Genomic DNA, 23,501 nt, shown 5'->3' on the forward strand with positions numbered 1-23,501 from the left:
GTCTCTCCACGCTGTTCCCAAGTATTCTCATCATGTACCCAACACATATATTTTTTTACATTTCTGCAAACAAGAGTGCTCGAAGCTGCTCTAGAGGTGCTCTCACATTAACTTCAGTGGTGTCGTTGAGACTGGTGCAAGCCATCATAAAACCACTTTTGGAGCAGTTCTTTCTGCTTAAAATATCCCACAGAAAGACGACGATTATTTTAAAGAGTAAGTATGCCCTATATCTTTTTTTGTTGTTGTTGTTGTTCTGGCACCTTGTTTGTGAGACTTAGCACAACGAAATTATGTGGGACAGGTCATGTTGACCTGTGTTGCACACTGTTCAGCGGCAAAATCCTTTTGGGCCTTACGACCACATTTCACCAGTATAAATTTTTGTGGTTAAAAATAGTTGAGAGGTACAACATCATGACGTGGTATTTCACACCTTGAATTTTCAATACTAAGCAGTCTGACATGGTTTGAGCTTCATTAGAATTTCAGAACCATATAGATGTCACACTGACATGACTTATGAAAGAAAATAAGTTTTTAATCAAGAAAAAGCTTCACCTCAAGAGCACCTTTTCATATACACAGAAATGGGCAAATCAATTTTGCTTGACAACAGCTCCATTGCATTCGATAAGATTTGTTGCACTGAAAAGAACAAGTTAAAGCCTACCAATCGTAGGCAGATATTTCATTTATCTGTCAAGTCTACAGTTCAAACTTGGCAATAAAAAGAAATCTCACATTTCTGAAACAGCATTTGCTGGGTCTTCTAAAAAACAGACAAAATTTATATATTACGCGTAATTTTAATGTACATAAATAATCTGCAAATACAACATTTGCAAGACATACCGCAGACAACAATTTCATGTAGGCTGCAATTTGATACATTTGTCTGCTTTAGAATATCTAACAGATACAGCTCGCAGAATATGATATTTTTTATTTGCGAGCAGTAACAGATTTGCAAATTTCATGCTTCAGTCTTGCGATTTTCTGTAATATTTATTTATAAAATTTAAACCGATATTCTGCTGCCTGCAATTGGTGAACTTTAGCTTTATTTCTTAAATGCAGCAACTTTCATTCAAATCGGTTTGACCATCATCTAATAAGTGCCTTTCTGGGTTTCCCCTTGTGTGATTAAAGAAATCCGAGCTCGTCCCATGCTAATGCTCTCTCTAGTGTAGTTGTGCAATTTGTTTGCTTGTTTGCACTGCAAAAATAAAGAAAAAAGGAGGGGGGGGGGCAGTGACTCTTAAGCAGAGAAAAGCAATGATGAAACAGAGCTCTCTCGCTTTTGAGAAACTGATGCAAGCTAAGTGCAGATTCTGCCTGAGATATGAGTTACTCTGAAATTATATTGTAGAAGCTGCATGGTCCAGAAGCCTAACAATAGCCCTAGACTCAAGGAGCTGCCGTTGGCATTTCCAGGTCACTTGCACCACCATGTTTAACCACCAGCTAAGAAACATGCTGCAGAATATACTTCAATGAACCCAGATTAGAATATTCTCACAGAAACTAAACAGCACACTTGTGCAATGTAAGAAGCAGCTTGTAAGGTTTCTTTGATTTTCTGTACCCTGTAAGAACACAGATGCAATACCTGGTAACAGGCACAAAATGGTATAAGGGAAACGAAAGTGGTTACTGCAGGTTAACTAGAAAAATTGACAAGGCCTAGTTTCAGCTTCAAGCTAAGCAGCTAGAATGAAGCTGTTCAGCAGTTCAAATCAAGGAAGAGCTCTTCCACGTCTCGTAGAGACTCGTGTGAACCATCAGAGCGCAGGCTCCAGCTATGGTCCGAGTCGCTCTCGACCTCTTCTGGAAGCTGCACTGTATGGGTGCCGTACAAGACTCCCAGGTGCAGGCTGGTGGTGCTGCTGCTGACAATGTCATCATGCGTGACCCGGCTCGTCCGTGCTGCTGCTGTTGACTGGCGACCGTGCAGCCACGAGGCCGCCATAGCTTCGGCGCAGCGAAGTCGGGTTCCGAGGTCACCGAGGTTGTTCTCCAGACCTTCTGCTGTGTCCCCCAAACGGTGCAACGTGTCACGAAGTCTATTCAGTGCCTGCATTGCATTCTCGGCCTTCCGTTTCCAATCATCACACTCGGATGTGGCTTCTGAAAATGAGCACAGAAGTGCTGAAGCTTGGGCAAATCGGCAACGCTTTCTTTAGACAGTGTTCATGATGCACACTTATTAAGGAAATAAACAGCAGGCAGAGAGTGAAACAGCACTGTCAGTACACAGGAGGTTATGTACAACAACGACATACAATACAAACCCTACCATCCCTTGGGCTCACCGTACTGTTACCATCATCATCAACCCTTCATTCTTGTCTCCTGTAGCCTCTGCTGCACAGGGGGCCAGAATCCAAGAAATGTTGTTCTCTCTTCCTGTAACCTTTTTTTTTCCCAAAATGTTTCTCCAAACATTATTGCAAGAATATCATTTTTATACCAAAATAAATCGTGTGTGATAAACAAAAAAGGTAAACGCACATTAAGAATGATTTCTTTCAAACTGTCATTATGAGAAAAGTTAATAAAAGCATAATCTGACTTTAATGTTATGCTTTTGCAAGGCGTCTCGGATCATTTTAGTACATAATATACACAAAACAAGCACCGCACTCTGTGGTCAGTGAAGAGCTATACAATGGTAAAGTGGATGCACTTGCTTGTCACTGGTAGTGTACAGGCCCGAAAGATGGCATGGACAAGCTGTAGGGTCTCAGGTACATGGTAACAGTGATGTGACAAGCGTACCAAAGTTATCCTTTATAATGTGAAGGTTAACGGAGCACTGATGTAAAAGTGCAAACGAAGTTATCACAATTATTTAAACTACCTGTACAAAGACTGCCCGTAAGGTTTTTAACTGCATAAACTCTTTGCAGCTATGTAGAAAATAGGAAAATGTCACTTTTCAGGTAGTTCCTTTTTGAGCCCATGCACTGAATCTAGTGGCTGTGCAATAAAAGAAAGGTTCCTCAATATTCTCAATTTGAAATTCTATGAAATTTCAAACTGAAAGGTGACTGAGAGCAGATTTCATTTTCAGTATTGACCAAAATCTAGAGGCAATTCTACAAAGCATGAAATTTTGCTAACAAGTGGCATCTACGCCTTGTTCAAAAGCTCTCTTACATGTGGACAGGCATACTGCATTAATGGAACATCCAGTGCTGCCCTTTTCCAGCTTGCAGTATTTTCTCTCTCACTGCCAGTACTTGAAGAGCTTTTATTACTACCTGCTGATGCCTCTTTGCTGTAGAATAATCTCAGGGCAAATAAAAGGACACTTTCACATGAGATATAAAGGGGCAACAGCTTTACTTTCAACAGAAAAGCAAAAACTTATAAGACATTTCTACTTGCATATAGCAGACTTCTCCAAAGAATCATCTCCAACTGCTTTTCTTAACATCTAATAAGCGCATCAAATAGGTTGGCCTTCAAAATTTTCTGTTTAACCCTGCCAAAGAATGGTGCAAAGCGCAGTCACCATGTGTTTTAAACAGATGAATACAACAAGTGAAGATAGATGAAAGCAATTAGCTATGGAGAGCAACGTAAGACATGCCACCAGAGGTCTACAGAAATGCACCTACATTCTGTGTTTAGTTCCCACGTACTTCAGAATGGCCCTCATTCATGATGATGCCACCCAACATACATCAAAATCATACACTGCCTGAAACAATGTTGTTTAGTCTTAAAGGGATCCTGAAACAATTTTGACGATATTGTAAACACGTACCTAGTCGTTGGAGTAGGTTCCTCTGATCATTAATTGACGCAGTGCTCCGCGTAAAGCGTGCAATTTATTATAAGGTTTTAAAAATGTACATCACTGCCAATCGCAGCACACTGCTCGGCTGAATTTTCGGCCGCCCCTAGCCATTTGACATATACAGTATTTCCCTAATGACATCAGTAGAGCGAGCTATCCGATTGGCTGCCCAGGGTGCGTCATTTTTCCAACTTTATGGTGAACAAATATTGTTCGTAACAGTTGGAATGTTATTTAATTTGTTTCTATAAAGATAAAGTAACAAAATGCACAAAAACAATTTCTCAGTACAGTTAAGCACTTCTGGCACACAGCAAGTGTCATCTGCTTGTGTTACAATATGCTCCGTCTTGACGAGAGCTCCATGGTCAGTGTCAGTCTGTCTTTTCATGGGCACCCTGAATCGCCTTTGTTGCGTTGTGGGCTACAAGCGTAGCAACTGGCAATATGTCAAACTGCGACATCATGTCCCTCTGCAAGGCAGCAGATGAGCAGGTGGCTGCATGTATTCGATCAGCACCAGGATTTATGCATTTGCGGCCACCACTTTACACAAGAGGATTCTTACCATAATAGTGTATCGCAAGTCCGGTATTCGGGTAAACGCAAGCTAGGGAACAGAGCCTGGCCGCTTGACCGTGGCATTTCACGGGATGAGCAGAAAAGCAAACGTGAATGATCTCCACAGTGCAGCCACTTGGTGGCAGAAAGCTCAAACAAACGCAGTAGCAGTAACGAAGTGTATTCTTCTTTGCTTCTGGTGTAAATTTATCGCAGGAGAGAAATTGTTAACATGCTGTTTTTGTAAATGTTTAAAATGTTTTATGCTTGATTAGAGCAATATTAGCTCTTGGTTTGGCTGGTTAAGCTCTGCACCAACAGGCTGTGCAGCTCGATCAGGCTGCTCACGTACGTCTACGCTAAAGTTGCTTCAGCAGCTTGAGTTTATGCCTCCACCTATCCGTCAAAATGCCCAGCTCGCCTGTGGAATACCAGACACATTCGGCGCTGCGACAGAATGCTCGCAACGCACGCTGCTTCGATAGCTGTTGCTTGGGGTTGACTGCCAAGCAGCTGCCGGAGAGGTTGGAGAGGCTTCACGCGCTCGCTCCTAGAGAACCAGACAAAATTTGTCCTAACCGTTTCAGAGTCTCTTTAAGGAGTGAGCAGCCAACATATTTTAATTTCAACGCCGGTGCAATAGGATGTTCTAGCTTTTGAAGCTATGCATCTGGTGCTTGGAACATTTCTTTTAGATCCTTCACATGGCCACATATAGTACTGGCACTCACTCACGTTCACACTCGCGTCCACTTACACCCTTTTTCAGGCACCAAACAACCAGTGCCTCTCAAATGACGAGTAAGTGTACTTGTGAGAGAGTATGCAGACCTATAGACCCACAATTAGCAGATGACGACCATGCACTGAGAGTACACATTGAACAGCCATACCTTCATGATGCCATGTGAAGTGAGTAACTTCTGAGAAACACTGGCTCCACAACACAAAAGGCCTATCCTGCATGACAGCCACCCTTCCATTGCATTTGTGGATTTTTGCATCTTAAACAAAGTAATTGCTTAAGACAGGTCATACTTCACCTTAACTCTGCAGTGTCATTACAGGAAGAACTGACAGTTAGGCGAGTTGGCATGAGTTCATTCTGGAAATGGTGCCACAGAAAATATAGCACAGACCCGATAACACAAGCACAAGGCACTTGTGTTATTCTCTCTTATTGCATCTGTCTTTTTTTTTTTTTCAGTGGCATCATTTCTAAAATACTGGTTACAAGACTAGTCCAGGTATCTAATTAATACATCTGTAGCACAACATGTACTCACCATCTAGCTTGCGCTTAAGTTCATCCACGCAGCTGTGGGTTTTGAGACGGTCCCGCGTGAGCACGATTCCACAACCCTTGTCGCAGGTCACCTCGCGAAGTGGGCACTGCTTCACATGAGACTCCAGCATACAACGTTGGCACCGGTGCTCGCAGGCTTCATGCGGGCAGCTTACTTCGTGAAACTCACACACACTCGTATGATTTGCAAAATTTTCCGCAGGCACATGGGCATCACAGCCAGCATTTCGGCATTTCACCTACAATGGCCACAACATCAACAAAAAAAGAAAGCAAGCATTAAAGGAGTAACTATAGAGAAATAATAACTGAGCTCTATTAGTAAAATACATTTCTACAATGCCACAAAAAGTTACTTTTACAGTTTTTAAGGAAGCTTCATAAGCCAGAAAGGGCAAAAACAAGACAGGAAGTGAGGCTGCCGTGAAAGTCCAGCACCAGCTCACTGCGACGTCATGGATTTTGTAGACGTCTACTTGGGCCTAGTCAACTTTTTATTACTAAAGAATTACACTGGATTCTAATGGAGCCAAAGACTGAGCAAATTTCGAGAACATTTGCTTACCCATAAAGGCCCAAATATGAAGAAATACTTTGAAATCTGTGACATCACACTGATGTAGCACTGATGGGGTTTTGGCACAGAATTTTTACCAATGGAAGTTCGACTGTCATTTTCTCTTCTAGTAAAAACCTTCTCAGTGCTCATTTAACACTGAAGGGTCCATACATGGAAGGCCCATGATGCAACAATGTTTGTAGCCATAGTACCACCTAACAAACATGCTCATTACGTGATATCAGTTATTTAGGCTATTGTTAGATATGGAGCTGTTTCCTGCGATTACTTCGAGTTCCCCAAACCACTTCGAGTCGCAGCACAGCTAATTGAGGAATGCCGAAGCATGAAAGCACATTCCAGAGGAGCGGCCGAGCAAACAAGTTTAAGGCAACAAGTTCACGTGCCAACAAGTTCGTGCGCCGCCGGGATTAGCAGGTGGGCCTCGGACAATGGAGCATGAGCAGCCCTCCCCTTCTCCTCGTTAGAAGTGCATTGCCAGTCTGCGAGGCAAGACCGCAGAAAGCCGCCAGGTGTGACACCGCGACACGGGCGCCTACCATTGGCTGAAAGTGGCGTCATCGGAGCGGACTCTCCCATTGATCAAACATGACGTGACTTACAGTGCTCGAAGGGTTTATAAGAAGCCTTCCAGAGAGACCTGAGCATTCTGGAACATGCCCTGATTCCCTGATTCACCTCTCTCGAACTTCTTGCCGCGGGCCGCAGCGTCCGAGTTGCTGCGGGCCCGTAATGACTGTACGAATGTTACTTGACGCTCACGTCCCCTGTATATAATGTAGAATAAATCCTCCCAAGTTTTGGTTATCATCCCGACGTCCGTCCTCCAACCCCTACATCTGGTTGGCAGCGGTAGGATCGCCTCCGAATGCATCAGCTGGTGGCAGCGCTACGGATAAACCTTCGTCGAGAGAGATCCTAAGGAACCGGGAGGAGCGAAGAAGAGAGAGCCTTCGTCGAAAGAGGTCCGAAGAAACTGGGAGTAGCGAAGAAGGAGCGAGCCTTCGACCCAGGGAGTCCAGAGGAACCGGGAACAGCGGACGAATGAACCGGATGGCAGGGTGCTGTAACCGTAAGTGAGCGCGTGGTTTTTTTCCTTATGATTCGCCAGACTCAAAGGTTGTGTGTTCAATTTTGATAGTTCTGGGAATCGGGAATTTGTTGCATTGTGTGTTTGCACAAATTAATTAAGGAAAACAGTTTTAACCACCTGTCGGGGCAGCTGCCATGGATCTTAGAAGGTTGACGAGGTTAGACTTGTTGTTGGTGTGCGACGATTTGGGAGTTGAGGCGGACGAACGGATGAAAACGCCAGCTATCATAAAGGCGATTAACGATAGTGGCAATGATGAGAAAAGCATTGAGCTTGCTTGGGAGGTGATACAGGAGCCACGGGAGCGTGTGCGTCGTGTACGTTTGCGAGAGCGTCGTGAACTTAGGAGTAAGCATAAGCGTGAAGAACGCGAGAATGAACGGAAGCATGAGCTTCAAGAACTTACTCTTAGGTGTGAGCTTCACGATCGTGAGAATCAACGTAAGCTTGAGCGTGAGCAAAAATATGAGAGAGAGAAGGCAGCACTGATCAAAGAGATACAGCATTGTGATCAGTTATTGGCACAGAGACAACGGCTGTCTGAGAATTCTGTAGGAAGTACAGAGCGAAAGAATGAGGAAGTGTCTAGCGGACTTTCGCCAAAAGCCGACGAGAAGAGTAGTGCCTGTGAGATTGGCTGCCGATTCATAAGTGAAGGGAAAAGGCTAGCTGCTAACGATGCCTTAGTGGCAACAGAGGCCGTTAAAGCCCGCAAGGAGAGCGACAAGGTGCTGTGCCAACAGATGACTGTAGAGACAGCTAGGCCAGCTGCGAACAAATTGGCACAGTTACCGCGTGTGTGCGTCGCTGGTAATGTTAGCGAGGTTGCTAGCGAAGAAAAGGGTACTTCTGACCCGACACAAGCGAGCACCCATGTAGAGCCAGATGTGCGTGCAGAGGTGAAGTGCGAGCTGAGCGATGCAGTTGAGGGTAATTCTCAGGATTTCGAGCTGTGTAGCTCAAGAGAATACAACTGCATTGTTCAGGGATCGGTGCGGCTCTCCGCCAGTCTAGATAGCCTAGATAGGGATGATTCAGTTGTTAATCATTCGGACTGTGCGCGTGAGACAGCGATCGATACCGGCGGGCTGTGTGCCGATTCACAGCGTGAGCTGGGCAATGTAGTAGAGGGCAGTTCGCAAGAGTGCGAGTTGTCTTAGTCGAGTAAAGCCTGCTGCATTGTGCCAGAGTTGGTTGGGCTGTCCGCCAGTCGAGGCAAAGTGAGAGTAGATTTAAATGAGAATCACTCAGACTGTGCGGGTAAGAGACCGATCCGGGCCGACGAAATGTGTACCGGCCAGCACGAGGCACGAGAAGGCGACATGAAAGTGAGTGCGAAGAGAAAGCGCCGTAAAAAGAAGCGCAGTAGAGACCGAAAGTCGGTAACTAATGTAGCGCCGCCAAAAATGGCGAGAAACCCAAAAGGGCAGGGCGCGAGGAAAAAGGTGCGGTCGTCTAGGACGATGTTGACGCATCCAGAACGTTCGAGCCACCGGTCAAAGGGGGACCGCGAAGAATGTTCTGCACGGACGCGGACAAAGGGCACGAGGCAGTTAGACTCCTCGTCGTTCCGTAGTTCTTTTCATAGCTCAGCGTGCAGTTCGAAGAAACGCAAGGTGGCAGGACGAGACCAGGTGGGGAGTAGCGACGCGGTCAATCGAGCTTGTGTTGAAAGCGGGGCGCCAGGACGCAAATTGGCAGGAGACCGTAACGTCTTGGGGGAGCTGATAGTGAGTCAGCCCTTTTGTGTTTCCTCGGCAGCCAGAGTAGTTTTCAAGCCGCGACCAGCTCGGGGACGGCTCAGAGTATGAGTCAGACATAAGCGTTTGGAAAGGGAGGCCAGGAGCGCTTCCGTAGAAATGAAGTGTCTTGTTTTTTATTTTTGAGCATCGGAAAGTTTTCGCGATTTGAGACTAGGATTTCTTTCAAGGTGTAAAGGTATGAGCTTTGTGTTTTAGTTCGAGAAGCTCGAGATTTGAAAGATGCGTTTTAGGTAAACCTGTAGTCTCGCGAGATGTTCATTAATAAGTAGATAGGCTTTTTTTTGTGTGTGTGTGTGTGAGTAACCTGAAGGTCAAGGTTATCGTCGAAAGGCCTATAGTAAAGCGCGTGTGTTATTTAACCTTCTTTCTTTTTAAGTGTTGAATTTTCTAAGGTTAAGCGCGTAGATTTTCAGTGAGTGCATGATTTGCACGGAGAAGCGTTCTTAGTTCCATTAGCGCGTGTCCTGTGTGGACGGCAGGAAGCAGACTTTATGACTGGGTTGCTAGTGTGTGTGGAGGGCAGCCGTATTCTGACTTCTTTAGCGAGCATGCGTGGAAAGAGTTAGTATAAGACGCATCATTTTAAGGGTTCTGCGGAGTGTGTAAGTCCCGCAAGTTTAATTGTTCGTTTACGTCACGTGTCCTGCAGGACTTTCAGGGAAGAAACGTGAGTTAGCGTAAATGAAAAGTTTGCCTACAACGCAAGTACGCGTTCTGTTTAGTGACCACAAGGCTAGTGCGCTTGTGATTACGTACTTGTGAGGTTGACCAGATTGTTCAGTGGCACCATTACGTGCGATAAGTACGCCACTGCGATAGATTGGAAACATGCTGTTCGTGTAGTTAGGCCACTTAAGTTATGTTCGGCTGTTTTCATTTGTTGTTTGCATCGTCAACGACCCTTTTGTTTTGCAACAACAATAGTACTCTGGTCTTGTCGGCATTCGAGGAGAAATGAATGGCTGTTTGGAGGGGTGGTTACAACTGTTTTGGTCAAAATTGGGGAAATAAAAGATCAGGGTTCATTTTGACTCAGTAATAGCCTGGCGAGTCAGGGGTGAAGAGCCTGCGCTTACGCGTGGTGCAGCGCTGTGTTGTTTGGTTTGTTTGACGTATGTTCTCCAGGGCCCAGGATCCCGAGGGTTGTCAAACGAGGCTCGACCCCAGTACCCTGCAGCTTCTTTCAGCGTTCCTCATGGCCAGCGAATTGAGTTCACCGGCCATTCAGAACAACCGGGGCGAGGACGAGCTGTTAGATATGGAGCTGTTTCCTGCGATTACTTCGAGTTCCCCAAACCACTTCGAGTCGCAGCACAGCTCATTGAGGAATGCCGAAGCATGAAAGCACATTCCAGAGGAGCGGCCGAGCAAACAAGTTTAAGGCAACAAGTTCACGTGCCAACAAGTTCGTGCGCCGCCGGGATTAGCAGGTGGGCCTCGGACAATGGAGCATGAGCAGCCCTCCCCTTCTCCTCGTTAGAAGTGCATTGCCAGTCTGCGAGGCAAGACCGCAGAAAGCCGCCAGGTGTGACACCGCGACACGGGCGCCTACCATTGGCTGAAAGTGGCGTCATCGGAGCGGACTCTCCCATTGATCAAACATGACGTGACTTACAGTGCTCGAAGGGCTTATAAGAAGCCTTCCAGAGAGACCTGAGCATTCTGGAACATTCCCTGATTCACCTCTCTCGAACTTCTTGCCGCGGGCCGCAGCGTCCGAGTTGCTGCCGGCCCGTAATGACTGTACGAATGTTACTTGACGCTCACCTCCCTGTATATAATGTAAAATAAATACTCCCAAGTTTTGGGTTTTCATCCCGACGCCCGTCCCTCAACCCCTACACTATAAACAATTGCTTTAGGTGCCAAAATCAAAATTTAGGCATGAAACAAGCAGCAAATTTACGAAACACTGGAAATTTGGTCACAAATGCAACTAAGATACATAACCATGCACAAGCTATATCCACAGCAAAGTAACTGAGAAAGCATTTATTTTTAATGTGATAGTGATCCCAAGAGCATGAGCTTCAATGCTCATTCTAGGAATTCGATTTGCAATACTCCAGTTGGAGCCCGTGAGGTATGTGTGTCAATAAATAAATAAATAAATAAATAAATAAATAAATAAATAAATAAATAAATAAATTTGAATATGCCGAGTGTTTAGTCAGCTTGCCAGCCATTTAAATGCAACCACAGACAATGCTGGGCAGCAAGCTAACAACTTACCTCAGTGCAGTGTGCAGTCTTTTTGTGCTGAAACAAATTATATTTCTCTGCTAACTCACCCAGTGGTCCATTCAGCTATTTAAGGAACTGTTCAGCCACTTTTTAATGAAATTGTGAACAAAGCTCCCGTGTGGAGTCAACACGTTACTGTACTAAATCATTTCCGGTCAGAGTTTTGCCTTCATCTTCTGTCAAGACTAAAGAGAATTCTGTCACCCTCTTAATTTCAGTATTTGCTTACCTTGAGACGGTTGACCATATTTTGTATCAGAGGCAGTGCAGGTGTAAAGGCAGAGACAGCACGCTTGCGGCACACGGGGCAGCTGTTGTTCTTGCGGACCCACTCGGAGATGCAACGGCGACAAAAGACATGGCGGCAGGGGCACTCAACAGGCTCGCGCAGCACCGAGTGGCAGATGACACAGATCAGCTCCTCGTCAGGCTTGGGGTCGTAGTCTTCCAGCGTCAGCTCGGGGACTGCACAGAACAGTATGGCTATAGCCGGTAGATGGCAGACACATTAACCCATGTGTATACAGTCGATAGGCCAAGGTTGTCCATAGGCATACAAAGGTCTAGCACATAATGGTCAACATCATCATCAGCAGCAGCCTGCTTTATTTCCACAGCAGGACGAAGGCCTCTCCTCGCGATCTCCAATTAACCCTGTCCCGCGCCAACCGATTCCAACTAGCGCCCGCGAATTTCCTAATTTCATCGCTCCACTTAGCCTTCTGTCGTCCTCGATTACATTTTCCTTCTCTTAGTACCCATTCTGTAACCCTAATGGTCCAACGGTTATCTAACCGGCGCGTTACATGACCTGCCCAACTCCATTTTTTCTTCTCGATGTCAACTAGTATATTGTCCATACCCGTTTGCACTCTGATCTAAACCGCCCTCTTTCTGTCTCTTAACATTATGCCTAGCAATCTTCGTTCCATAGCTCTTTGCGTGGTCCTTAACTTGTTCTCAAGCTTCTTTGCCAGTCTCCAAGCTTCTGCCCCATATGTCAGCATTGGTAAAATGCACTGACTGTACACCTTCTTTTTCAATGATAATTGTAAGCTTCCAGTCAGGAGCTGGCAATGTCTGCCGTATGCGATCCAACCCATTTTTATTCTGTGAATTTCCCTCTCATGATCAGGGTTCCCTGTGATTAATTGACCTAGGTAAACATACTCCTTCACAGACGCTAGAGGCCGATTGGCGATCCTGAACTGTTGCTCCTTTGCCCCGCTATTTATCATTACCTTTGTCTTCTGCATATTAATCTTCAACCCCACTCTTACACTCTCTCTGTTGAGGTCCTCAATCATTTGTTGTAACTCGTCTGCATTGTTGCTCAATAGAACAATGTCATCGGAAACGGAAGGTTGCCAAGGTATTCGCCGTCTATCTTTACTCCTAAGCCTTCCCAGTTTAATAGCTTGAATACTTCTAAGCATGCAGTGAATAGAACTGGAGAGATTGTGTCTCCCTGTCTGACCCCTTTCCATATAAGTATCTTCCTGCTTTTCTTGTGTAGAATTGAGGTAGCTGTGGAACCTCTGTAGATATTTTCCTAGGTATTTACGCAAGCATTCTGTACTCCTTGATTACGTAATGGCACTATGACTGTTGGTATCTCTACTGAATCAAATGCCTTTTCGTAAACTCTGAAAGCCATATAGAGAGGCTTATTATACTCTGTGGATTTTTCAATTACCTGATTAATGACACGGTTGTGAGCCATTGTAGAGTACCCTTCCTAAAGCCAGCCTGTTCCCTTGGTTGACTAAAGTCCAGTGTCGCCCTTATTCTATAGGAGATTATACTGGTAAATATTTTATATAATACTGGGAGTAAGCTAATAGGCCTATAATTTTTCAATTCTTTAACGTCTCCCTTTTTGTGGATTAGTATAATCCACAAAATGGTCAACAACAACAAGTTGACAAAAAATGCCACAAGGATTGACATAACAGCAGACTTCTTTTTCATTGCAAAGCTGGAAGTTCCACGATGGTTTTCATGCCATGGTATAGTTGGTACCAAATGCCAGTCAGACAGCAGCCAGCAGCAACTCAGCCTGCGGCGTAGCCCCAAAGTGCATGGTGTAGGTCAGAATGCAAAGCCGGACACCAGAGCAGATGATGGACCGTCACTACAGCTTGCGGTACCATCACTAAGAACTGCTAGCAAGGCAGCCTGAATTACAGCCCCTAGCACCCATATAACCGAGCCGCCGAATTGTGCAGTGGGACACCAGCTTCAATAGAGCCATTGCAGCATGCAGGAAGGCGCGTCGGATATAGTGTTGAGTAAGTAAGTGCTGAGCTCGAATATGTGAAGCACTTGAAAGTGACGGAATGCACTGGGTAGTGGGATGTTTGCAAGCTGGGCAGATGTCTGGCAGTGACAAACCTCGCCCGCACAGTACTTTTGAAAGGTGTGAGAACTCCTCCAATCAGCTTCGCTGTCTTTGATTTACGAGTTGCTCAAATTTGCATACATCTCCGTTATTATAGAGTGAATAGCTTTCTTTCACCCGTTTTCGTGGTCGGAAGTTGCTGGTCGAAGGTAGGAACAAAGGCGCCGACAGAAAGGGCTTGCGCCATCGCGTTGCGGGTCGCGTTCGCCCAACGCGTTATGACAGTTCTCTCCCAAAGTGCCATGAAAGTTCTGTCGTAGCTCTGAGACGCAGGTGCCGTCCACCTTCGCCACCGCTGTAGAGGTGCTGGAATTAACCGTTCTGTTCTCTATTGAATTACGCCACGAAACAACAAACGCTTCCTAAATATCCTCACAAGAAGAAATATACGTCGTCAAGCGCACCATTTCTATAGAAAAAAACAACGAATAGCCTACTCAAAGCTACAAGGTTTACTCGAAGCGATAAGCTATTCGCTTACATTGACAATCATTGTCAACGTCTCCTGCACGTTTTTTTTTTTTTTCGATCATCTCGCTCAATATATTTTTGTGAATGAAACTGCAGCACGGAAACCAAATCTAAACGCTCGACTTTCTTTTCTGCTTCTTATTTTGCGTTTGAGGATTCCTCACAATAGATCGTGTGACTCATCACAAATAGATTTGTTATCTCCCCACCTAACTTTTCTGGCAGCGAATGAGATTCCATCAGCTAGCGCGGTGATAGAGTAGCGCTCAAAGTTCGGCGGATTTGTCTTCGTTTGTTTCAGCGCAGCATTATCCATTATAACAGTCATCAAGTCGCCCAGTCGATACTGATGCGGTACGTGCACTTGTTTGACAACTCAAAAGGGGGGAAAATGTCTGCTTACATGACGCTGAGGATGACGACCTCCGTCGAGCCATGCTTCTACGAAGTCGGGCAGCCGGGAAAAGCCCGCCAAATCGAAAGGGCCTGGGTGAGTGCGAAAGTTCGTCGAACACAGAGAGCAATAGCTGGCACGAAACGCAACCGGGTGACCTGCCTGGCTGACTACTAATTGTCCACAAAAGGATATCAGGGACACTTTCTAAAACTTTTCTTACCGCACACAACGTTTCCTTACAGTGCACTTTACCACTGCGAGAACAACTGCAGTTCCGCGACTATGAAAACAAAGTGGAATGTAGTGCTACACACCCGCAACCACGAAGCTACTTTGTAAACTGTTGCGATGAGTACAGCGCCCGAGGCCCTTCGGCTCTTTTCAGCTGTCTCCTCATTTGTTTTCCGGACGGTTTCAACGCAAACTCGAGTGAAACCAGCGCCTCTTGTCTCTTTCAGTGCCTGTGACTCTGTGGCTGGGCGAACGCTCTCCCCAGGCCATCGGACGCCCGCGCCGCCGCCGCTCGCAGCTCCCGCGTGGCGGCGCTGTGTTTAAAACAGAGGCGGGCGAGGAGGACATCGAAACACCCTAAACAGAGTAAACGGGAGTAGAGATGCGCATAACTTTTCCGGCGCCGCTCGCACCGCTATTCGCCGAGTGCTATCACGTAGTAGAAAATGACGTCAATTGTTCAACTGCGCCGCTGCGAAGCCAACTAAACGGGCGCGACGCCAACATTACAATCAGCCGACTGTCGAGCGTGCGTTGCATTCATCGGCTCCGGGCTGTAGGTACGGTGTTCGACGGTATAAAGTCAAGGACCTTTCTTAACTGATACGAAACACATCATATTGACACTATACCAGTATGACGGTGTGCAGCGTATCAAAGCGCAAAAACCGCACGAAAAGTAACAAATCTTTTTTTTTTCTTTTTTTAACAGACAGACGTGCGCCGGCGACTGGTATGGCTACTGCGTGTGGGCAAAAAGCGGCCGGCTCCGAAAGGGACCAAGTTATGCGAGGTGCGTTCGCCTTGTTTACAGAGGTGAGTTCAGTTTGTTTACACTGAAGCAACATTTATCTCGAGTAACACCGCTGTTAACGCTGAGATGGGTTCGCCTGTTTGTTGTAGGATTTTTGGCGTATATGTGCAGCGTGACAAAGACGCGGGACAAGGAATGAACGACACGTCTGCTTCGCGCTGCACATATACGCCAAGAATGTTAAGTTACTAACTCGCCCAATTCGCTGTGCTACTTGTGCGATTGTTCTGACTATGCGGGTCTAGAACAGTGTGTTCAAAGCAGAGTAAATAATAGCAGATACAATTTGCCCGTCGCGCCCTGGTTTTTGTTTCTTCTGTATTTTTTTTTTTTTCGTCGGCGTTCTGATTTTCATGTAACGTTGGTGTGCTAGTGTTCATTATTTGTAGTAAGCGAAAACGTCGTGCGCTCCCGCTTATGAGACAGTTGTGATAGCTTCAGCATTTACCGCCTGCAATATCTTTCTTGTAAGATGGCCTTAGTGGACATAAGGAATGTAAAATTCTGCCTGTATGCTTAATAAGCGCTGTGTTATAGTAAATTGACTTGAGTGGTATGAAGAGGCCAAGGAAGATGTGTTCTCATATTACAGTCTGCAATGTGTGAATAATTGATTTGCAAGTTTGCCGTCTTGATGTGATTAGTGCAATAAAAATGTCCTGTTGTTACTGCTAACAGCATGTTGCCTTTCCAGTTGTTTTGAATTCTGTCCTCCCCCCCCCCCCAACCCAAGGCTCCAAGAACCAGCAAGATTGCCCTGCTGCCAGCAGCCATTAGTCAACCATTCCCTTGTACGAAATAAATTTGCTCTAGAAGCTCCTGTACCTTGAAACTTTTTCCATTTGCAGATTTGCTGCTACGAAGCAGCTGTTTAGTATGCGCTATGAACGAATCGTAAGAGTAAGCTTTGCATGAAGTGTGCGCATGTCAACATTTGAAATGCGTTTAAATCTGCGTGTCTGCACCGCATATATCGAAAACGTGCAGCTGCTGTGAACGACGGTTAGTGATGTATGACGCTCTGTTAACGGTCACTCAGGTTGGTGCACCCCCAAATTTGAAGTCTGCCAACGCCGAATTTCAGTTGACCTACCCCTATACTATAAGCTTCCCCTTGCATTTTCAATGGAGCCCTACGCATGCTTATGGGTATTCTATCTGATTAAGCTTTGCATTCGTTTAAGTAGTTTTTAATAGCATCTAAAAACTACCAATAATCTACATTTACACTATTATTGCGATTAGATGTCTTCGCAAATTACGCATTTTTGTGCAGTGTTACGGCTGGCGTGTAGCACCCCGTGGAAAATGAATGTTCAATGGCTATGCCTCATCGAAACAAATGGTGAATTCCTAATTCGCTATGGTTGTCTCGAGTGGAGGCCGATCTGGCGGACGCCCCACAGTGTTCGCAGACCCCTTTGTGTGTGTGCACCCTTTCCACGAACTAGACAGGACTCCCGGACTGCCGCCAGGGGAGACACGCTCGCGAAGGCGTCAGCTGGGACAATGGATCAGCCGCCTATCCACAACCAGACGCCCTTCCCACGAACTGTCAAGCTCTACAGGAGAACTTCCGCGAACCAACGTCGCCTAGCAGAAAGGATAAGCGCCTCCTGTCCCGGACCTGCGGGTTGGTACCTGCGGAGGCGGGCCCGTGCCGGCTCACTGAAAGTGGGAGACGCCCATCCGCAAACCAGACTCAGTGCCTGTCACGTGACGTTGACGTGAGCAAGATTCCGCCCACCATTTTAGAGAGCCTATTTAAAGGGGCTCCGCAATCTACTTTTACACTTCATTCTCTACTTCTAATCTTTCATCAGCCATTGAATAAACGGTGCACGTTTCGCACTAGAAGTCGTCTCGTCCTTGCCTTGTCGCCAAGGTCTACCGGATGCCTGCAGCCCGCCGACAACGTCACGCTACCAAATAGTAACGTCGGTCGAGCTTCGATAAACAGGCGTCGCAACTGATCAGCAGCGGTGGAGTACGCTACCCTGGAGAACGAAACAGCAGATACAAGGCATTACACTTTTCGCGTGACGGAGCTGAGGTAGTCGCCAAAGAATGCTGACGCATTAACGAACTCGCAATTTCAAGCTCATCCACAGCTGCTTACTATTGTACCCACTAGTACCTAATGCCCGGTACATAAGCGCCCTTGTGCGTAAATCCTATTACAGACACATTGCGCTATACGTGCAATCAGATCGCACGCGTATACTTGAGCAGAACTCGAGCGTGCTGAAGCTAACGGTGAAACCCCAGCCCTGTACCACACGCAGCGACGCGCCAGTGAGGATTTAAGGCGAAAATTTAACATCGAGACACGTGTCAGGTAATACATCATGCATCTGCCTGCCCGATGGTTTCCTACTGACACTGATACGAACGCACACCGTATACACAGGAGGCCGCAAGCGAGTAGAAATGTGCATTCGCCGGTGAAATGTTATCCACGGCGATCCTGCTAAGACGATATACGATACAGCCGAAAGCAACCCGCTATTTCACCATTGCCCACTGAGGTGCTACAGTGCTCTAGAAAAGCATGCTACAATTCATCAAACACCATTACAAGAGCAGCGCGGCAGCACACTTCGTGCTCTGCTACGAACCCCGGCGGCGCGGGGTTTGTGCACCGAGCAAGATGGCGGCAGCCAGCTTCACTTTCGGTGAGCCACCTCCACTCCAGAAGCTTTAGTATACTATATCGCCCAGTGACTGCGGCGGACACGATGATGTGTCCTGCTTTAGAATGTGGAGTAATAACCCTAAGTGAAAATAAACATTGAGAACATATATATATATATATATATATATATATATACATATATATATATATATATATATATATATATATATATATATATATATATATATATATATATATATATATATATATATATATGTGTGTGTGAAGAACTTGAATGGTGCTACAAGGTAAACAACAGAACAAGTATTTAATTTCGACAGTTTCGATCGGTGGACCGATCTTCATCAGGGTTTACAAAAAAATGGCAGTTCGGCCCTGGTAGTGAAGACACCAGCAGACCGGGTTTACATACATCAAACCGAGAGGAACAGTTGTGACAGTGATTGATTTTCGCCGCCTTGGCAGATTTACAGCGGCCTTTGGCAGCTATGCAGGGCAAGAGGAAGGCGGAGTCACATGTATGTCGAGCCACGGCCGGTCTCGACGGGCGCGCGCTCTCTCCTCTATGGTCCAGCAACGGTGCGAAAAAAAAATATAGTTCCAAAAAAGAATATATGCGTGGGATTCGCAAAGCAAGTGCGCCCATGGGCTTAGATTTAGGGAGCCGAGTTAAATAGCCTCCTTGTGGTCCAGCTGTGGTCCACACACACACACACACACGATCTCGCCGCTGCCACCATTTGTAAGGGTTGAAGGTCGTAGAGAGGAACTTGGGAGGAACTAGGTGAACAGGGTTTAATTACATTATTTACAGTTGAACAAGGGATACATTTACACAGTCTAGCGTGACTCCCAAATGGAGCCCGCAAGACGAAGCATACAGCAAACGAGCACACAGCTCACGAGTACATTGACGAGCACAGAGCACGACGACGAGCACACTCTAGCAGCCGACAACAGCTCGTTATATCCATTTCGTGTTCCCTAGATCCCTAGGTGAGGCAAAACGATCCCTAGGTGAGGCAGCCGCCTCTCTGCGGGACGTTTTACACACACACACACGCACACACAGGTTTCAGTGCCCCCTCCGCGGGCAGACGACCTTTGCAGCACAGTCGTCGTGGTGCCCATTGTCCTGCGTCACCGTAGCCAGGTGGTCACGCCCGACCCCAGCCGGCGCTGCCTTTCTCCTGTTCTCCGAACGAGGCGCTTGGTGGATGCACGCCGCCGTCGTCAAGTTCTCCAAAGGAAGTCACAGACTCACAGTTGGTCATCGCTGTCCTCGCTCGCTGGTTCTCTGAAGGGCGCCCCCACCGCGGGTGGATCGAAACACGTGCAGCGGGCTGCAATAACTTGCACGTTGCCACCTTGACAGGCCATTCCTAACAGTGTGTGTGTGTGTGTGTGTGTGTGTGTGTGTGTGCGCGTGTGTGTGTGTGTTTTTGCGCGCGCTCACGTACGAGGCAGAAACCTGGAGGCTTACGAAAAGGGTTATGCGAGCTATGGAAAGAAGACTTATGGGTGTAACGTTAAGGGATAAGAAAAGAGCAGATTGGGTGAGGGAACAAACGCGAGTTAATGACATCTTAGTTGAAATCAAGAAAAAGAAATGGGCATGGGCAGGACATGTAATGAGGAGGGAAGGTAACCGATGTTCATTAAGGGTTACGGACTGGATTCCAAGGGAAGCGTAGCAGGGGGTGGCAGAAAGTTAGGTGGGCGGATGAGATTAAGAAGTTTGCAGGGACAACATGGCCACGATTAGTACATGACCAGGGTAGTTGCAGAAGTATGGGAGAGGCCTTTGCCCTACAGTGGGCGTAACCAGGCTGACAATGATGATGATATAAACTATAGAAGAGGTTGAAAAGAATTCTGTACTATCAATTTTTCATTCTTGCGGTAGATCTTCTATAACGGAGCTACTAAAGCGAAACGTGTGCGTAGCGCTTTCCACTCGAGATCGAAGTTGTGCTTCGCTATTGAAATTCTTCTTTCGAGTACAGCAAACGGTGACTGTAATAACATTAACAATTTACTTTTGCGACAGTTTACGCAACTAGAATCGCAGCTTCCTGCGCCATACGCGGTTGTACGCGACTAGCGGCCACGCATCGTTACGTAACTCCCCAAATAACAATACGAGTCGGTTGTACTTGGAGCAGTAAACGAGGGATCAAAAAAAAAAATAATAATAACTGTGATTGTTCCGCAAATATATGTTTCTGTATAATTTTCCAGAGCTAATTGAAAAAACGCTACTATAGTCGGATACAACTTAAGTCTGCAATGAAGCCCCGCCCACGCCCTCATAACCGCCAGCCACTGTTCCTCCGCAAGGCTGCAACTAATTCGTACTTCAAACTTTTTCTGTCACCAAAATAAGGCGATAACCACAAAAATAAAATTATTGGCGAGTCATTTTATACCTTTTCCCTCGCCTATTGCAGTGGAATTGCGAATGCCTGATTCTTTATTCAACTGAAATAACGTGCTTGCTTCGCTGCAACTATTTGTTGTGAAGTTTCACTTCAGTTCGCAGTGAAGCTTCATGAGTAAAACAGGTGCAGCAGTGAAATTAACTGCACCGCAGACTTTTGAAGACTCCATACATTTTGTCCATGTCTATTGCACATCTCATTGCTTCTGCCGATGAAAACTCTCTTCAAGAAGAGCAGACGCTCCGGAGGTATCAAGTACGACGCCATTTTGAAAGGCCGCATGACGACGATTTTGTTTGCTTCTGTGATTGGCTGGCGAAGTAACCTAACTCCACGCGGTCCGTGTGCCTTTGTTGCCAACTGCTGTTTCTTTTTTTAAGTTCTATTCTACTAGACTAATCTTTATTTGACGCTTTAGCTTCTTTAATTGTTCTTGGCAGTGTTCTTCCTGCGCTTCTTTTATGGGCGAGTCCATTTGACGTGGTTCTTCGTTTGCCAAGTAAAGGTGTATCGCACAGGCATACGTGTTAACTACACCTTATTTCATTTCTCTTTTGTGGGTTTACGCGTTTTTATGGCGAATGGTGGGCGTTATTCACATTTGTACTAGTAAAGGTACCCCCCCCCCCCCGGAAAAAAAGAATCCTGGGTACGTGCTTGATTGGGGCTATAGTATCATCTATAGTAGTGCGTCTCAACTACGTCCCGACGTGGCCGCCATCAGCGGTGTGCAAGACCACAGCAGGAGCAGCAGCAGTAGCGGAAAGTCGAAGGGGCAAATAAAGCTTCGCTTTAATAGTTGGGACTCCCCTGTGACTGTTCCTATGCGAACAGACCCAGAAATGGTAAATAATCATGTAGTTCCACAAAATCTCTATAACACTCGTAGTCGAACTTGTTGACGTGTAACTAATTAAATGACAATCTTCGGAAGAAACCCAAACCCCATGGGAGCGATGTCGTGCGACTGCGACGGCTCTGAGCGGCGAAACGGGCCGTCGCGCGAACAGATCGCTCGTCGGCCGGAAGTACTGTGCAGCCGATAGCGCGAAGCCGTAACTGCATGTAGTACATCAAAGACTACCGATTGTCGCTCAGAACGAGCTAAATTTTGATACGTGTAAGGGTAAGAACCTACTGCAAGACCTTCAGAAATATTTTATGCTGCTCTTTACAGTAGAACACATCGACTTAATATGATAAAGCACGCGTCGTGCCAATTTATTGCTGCCCTCATACAGGCAACACCGGGAGACGTCGCTCAACGTCGTCGCTCCCGTGGGGTACGACAGGCGACGAGCGAACGCGACAGTCATGTGCGTCGCGTCGCGTGTCGCGCGCAAGATCGCTTGCATGGCGCTTATGCTTGAAGAAACATTTTGGAAAGTTTGGCACTTGCACGCCGCCGTGGCTCTGCTGCTGCCGAGCAGGAAGCCACCGGTTCGTTTTCCCGCCAGTGGTGCCAGGATTTGGACGTACGCGAGCGTAAAACGAATTATTGCATAACTAGCTAGGGTGCGCGTATATTCGAAACTTTCGAATAATGAGTCCAACATTGACGAATATGTCGATTCGGGGACCGAATAGTCACTGCTTGAACATCTTAATATTTTCGAGTACATTACGCCGTCCACTGCACACGATGACGCGTGAAATTTAAGCAAAAATGCGGCAATTTTCATTCCATCCACAGTGGACATGACTTGAGCGCGAATGCGTCGATCAGACAGCCAGACGTTTCCGGTCAAACACGACCGCCCGCGATAAAACCTTGTTTAGACAGGGCCATAGAGTTTCATACAAGAATTTAGCAAACTCTATGGACACGGCAGTGGGTACAGTTTGATACCATTTGTAGATACAGCATACGTGTCCTTTCATCGTCGGATTAAATCAGAATACCGTTCATTGCAACACAGAACAGCGGCACCACCAGTCGATTTTTTTTCTTCTCTGGCATCGTCGCAGTCGACAGGCGTGTCTGGTTTGATCGCGAAAGATGTCAAAATGGCCGCCAGATTGCGTATGCATGACCGCCCGTAGCCTCAGTAATTCCACGATCTTCAATTCGCGTATGCTCTGAAGAGTTAGCGATCAAACTGCTCAGTAATTTTTTTCTGAATTATCCCTTTGTGCTTATAAAGCATGATTTATAAGGGCACTAAAGAAACTTGCGACTGTTACCAGGACGTGAAAGTTTGATGGTAAGCTGTACATATTCAACAACTATTCGATTCACTTCTAACACTATTCTCAAAAACTGCTATTCGCGCACCCCTAGCAAAAGCGCTCGTGTAGAGAGGTTCCAGCGACCACAGACAGCCAGAGTGAGTCCGGAACCCTTCGTTACCCGTCACTCATGTAATTGCTCTCCGTAACAATACGGAAAACAGCCCTTCAGCTTTCGTCGCTGCTGCTCGAAAGTGGCTAGAGTCCATCAGGCGCCACACCCAGCACGGGAGAGCGGACACTCATTCACTGCAGCCCTGAAGGACTTGAATGGCTTCCTCGCCAATCGAGCAACTGTGCAGGTAAAACGTTCTTTCAAAAGGTTAGGTGAAGGGGCCATGGTGACCTGCGCGGGCAACAAGAACACGTGCTGCACAATACACTGGACAGTGCAAGTACAGAGAGTACATAGGTTATACGTGTAGCTTAGTGCTGAGAGATTGAAAGCAGGAGAGGAAAGGCAGGGTGGCCAAGCAGACGGGCGTCCTGTTTACTACCCTACGCTA

At 46.4% G+C, this 23,501-nt stretch overlaps 1 protein-coding gene and 1 long non-coding RNA gene across 2 annotated transcripts; one reads left to right on the plus strand and one right to left on the minus strand.

Annotated features, from left to right (window-relative positions):
• Positions 1–131: 131 nt before the first annotated feature.
• On the minus strand, positions 132–15,075 carry LOC135898273 (RING finger protein 151-like). Its single transcript, XM_065427136.2, has 5 exons — positions 14,939–15,075; positions 14,631–14,713; positions 11,585–11,820; positions 5,656–5,914; positions 132–2,130 (listed from the first exon to the last, which is right to left on the minus strand). Exons 2-5 carry the CDS (start codon positions 14,662–14,664, stop codon positions 1,727–1,729), a joined length of 933 nt encoding a protein of 310 aa, XP_065283208.2. The 5' UTR covers positions 14,665–14,713; positions 14,939–15,075; the 3' UTR covers positions 132–1,726.
• A 187-nt stretch (positions 15,076–15,262) lies between these two features.
• Positions 15,263–16,501, plus strand: LOC135898275 (uncharacterized). Its single transcript, XR_010563298.2, has 3 exons — positions 15,263–15,415; positions 15,568–15,671; positions 16,403–16,501. It is a non-coding gene; the product is annotated as an uncharacterized lncRNA (long non-coding RNA).
• Positions 16,502–23,501: the final 7,000 nt, after the last annotated feature.

This window comes from Dermacentor albipictus, chromosome 8 (genome assembly GCF_038994185.2).
Source record: "Dermacentor albipictus isolate Rhodes 1998 colony chromosome 8, USDA_Dalb.pri_finalv2, whole genome shotgun sequence".
Lineage (NCBI taxonomy): Eukaryota > Metazoa > Arthropoda > Arachnida > Ixodida > Ixodidae > Dermacentor > Dermacentor albipictus.

Bases quoted from the DNA above. Each gene is read 5' to 3' on its own strand.
- LOC135898273 (XM_065427136.2), bottom strand. From the start codon at position 14,664: ATGGCTCGACGGAGGTCGTCATCCTCAGCGTCAT. The intron at 5,915-11,584 runs GTAAGCAAATAC...TGGCCATTGTAG, and splicing joins ATATGGTCAACCGTCTCAAG to GTGAAATGCCGAAATGCTGG. The intron at 2,131-5,655 runs GTGAGTACATGT...GCTCATTTTCAG, and splicing joins ACTTAAGCGCAAGCTAGATG to AAGCCACATCCGAGTGTGAT.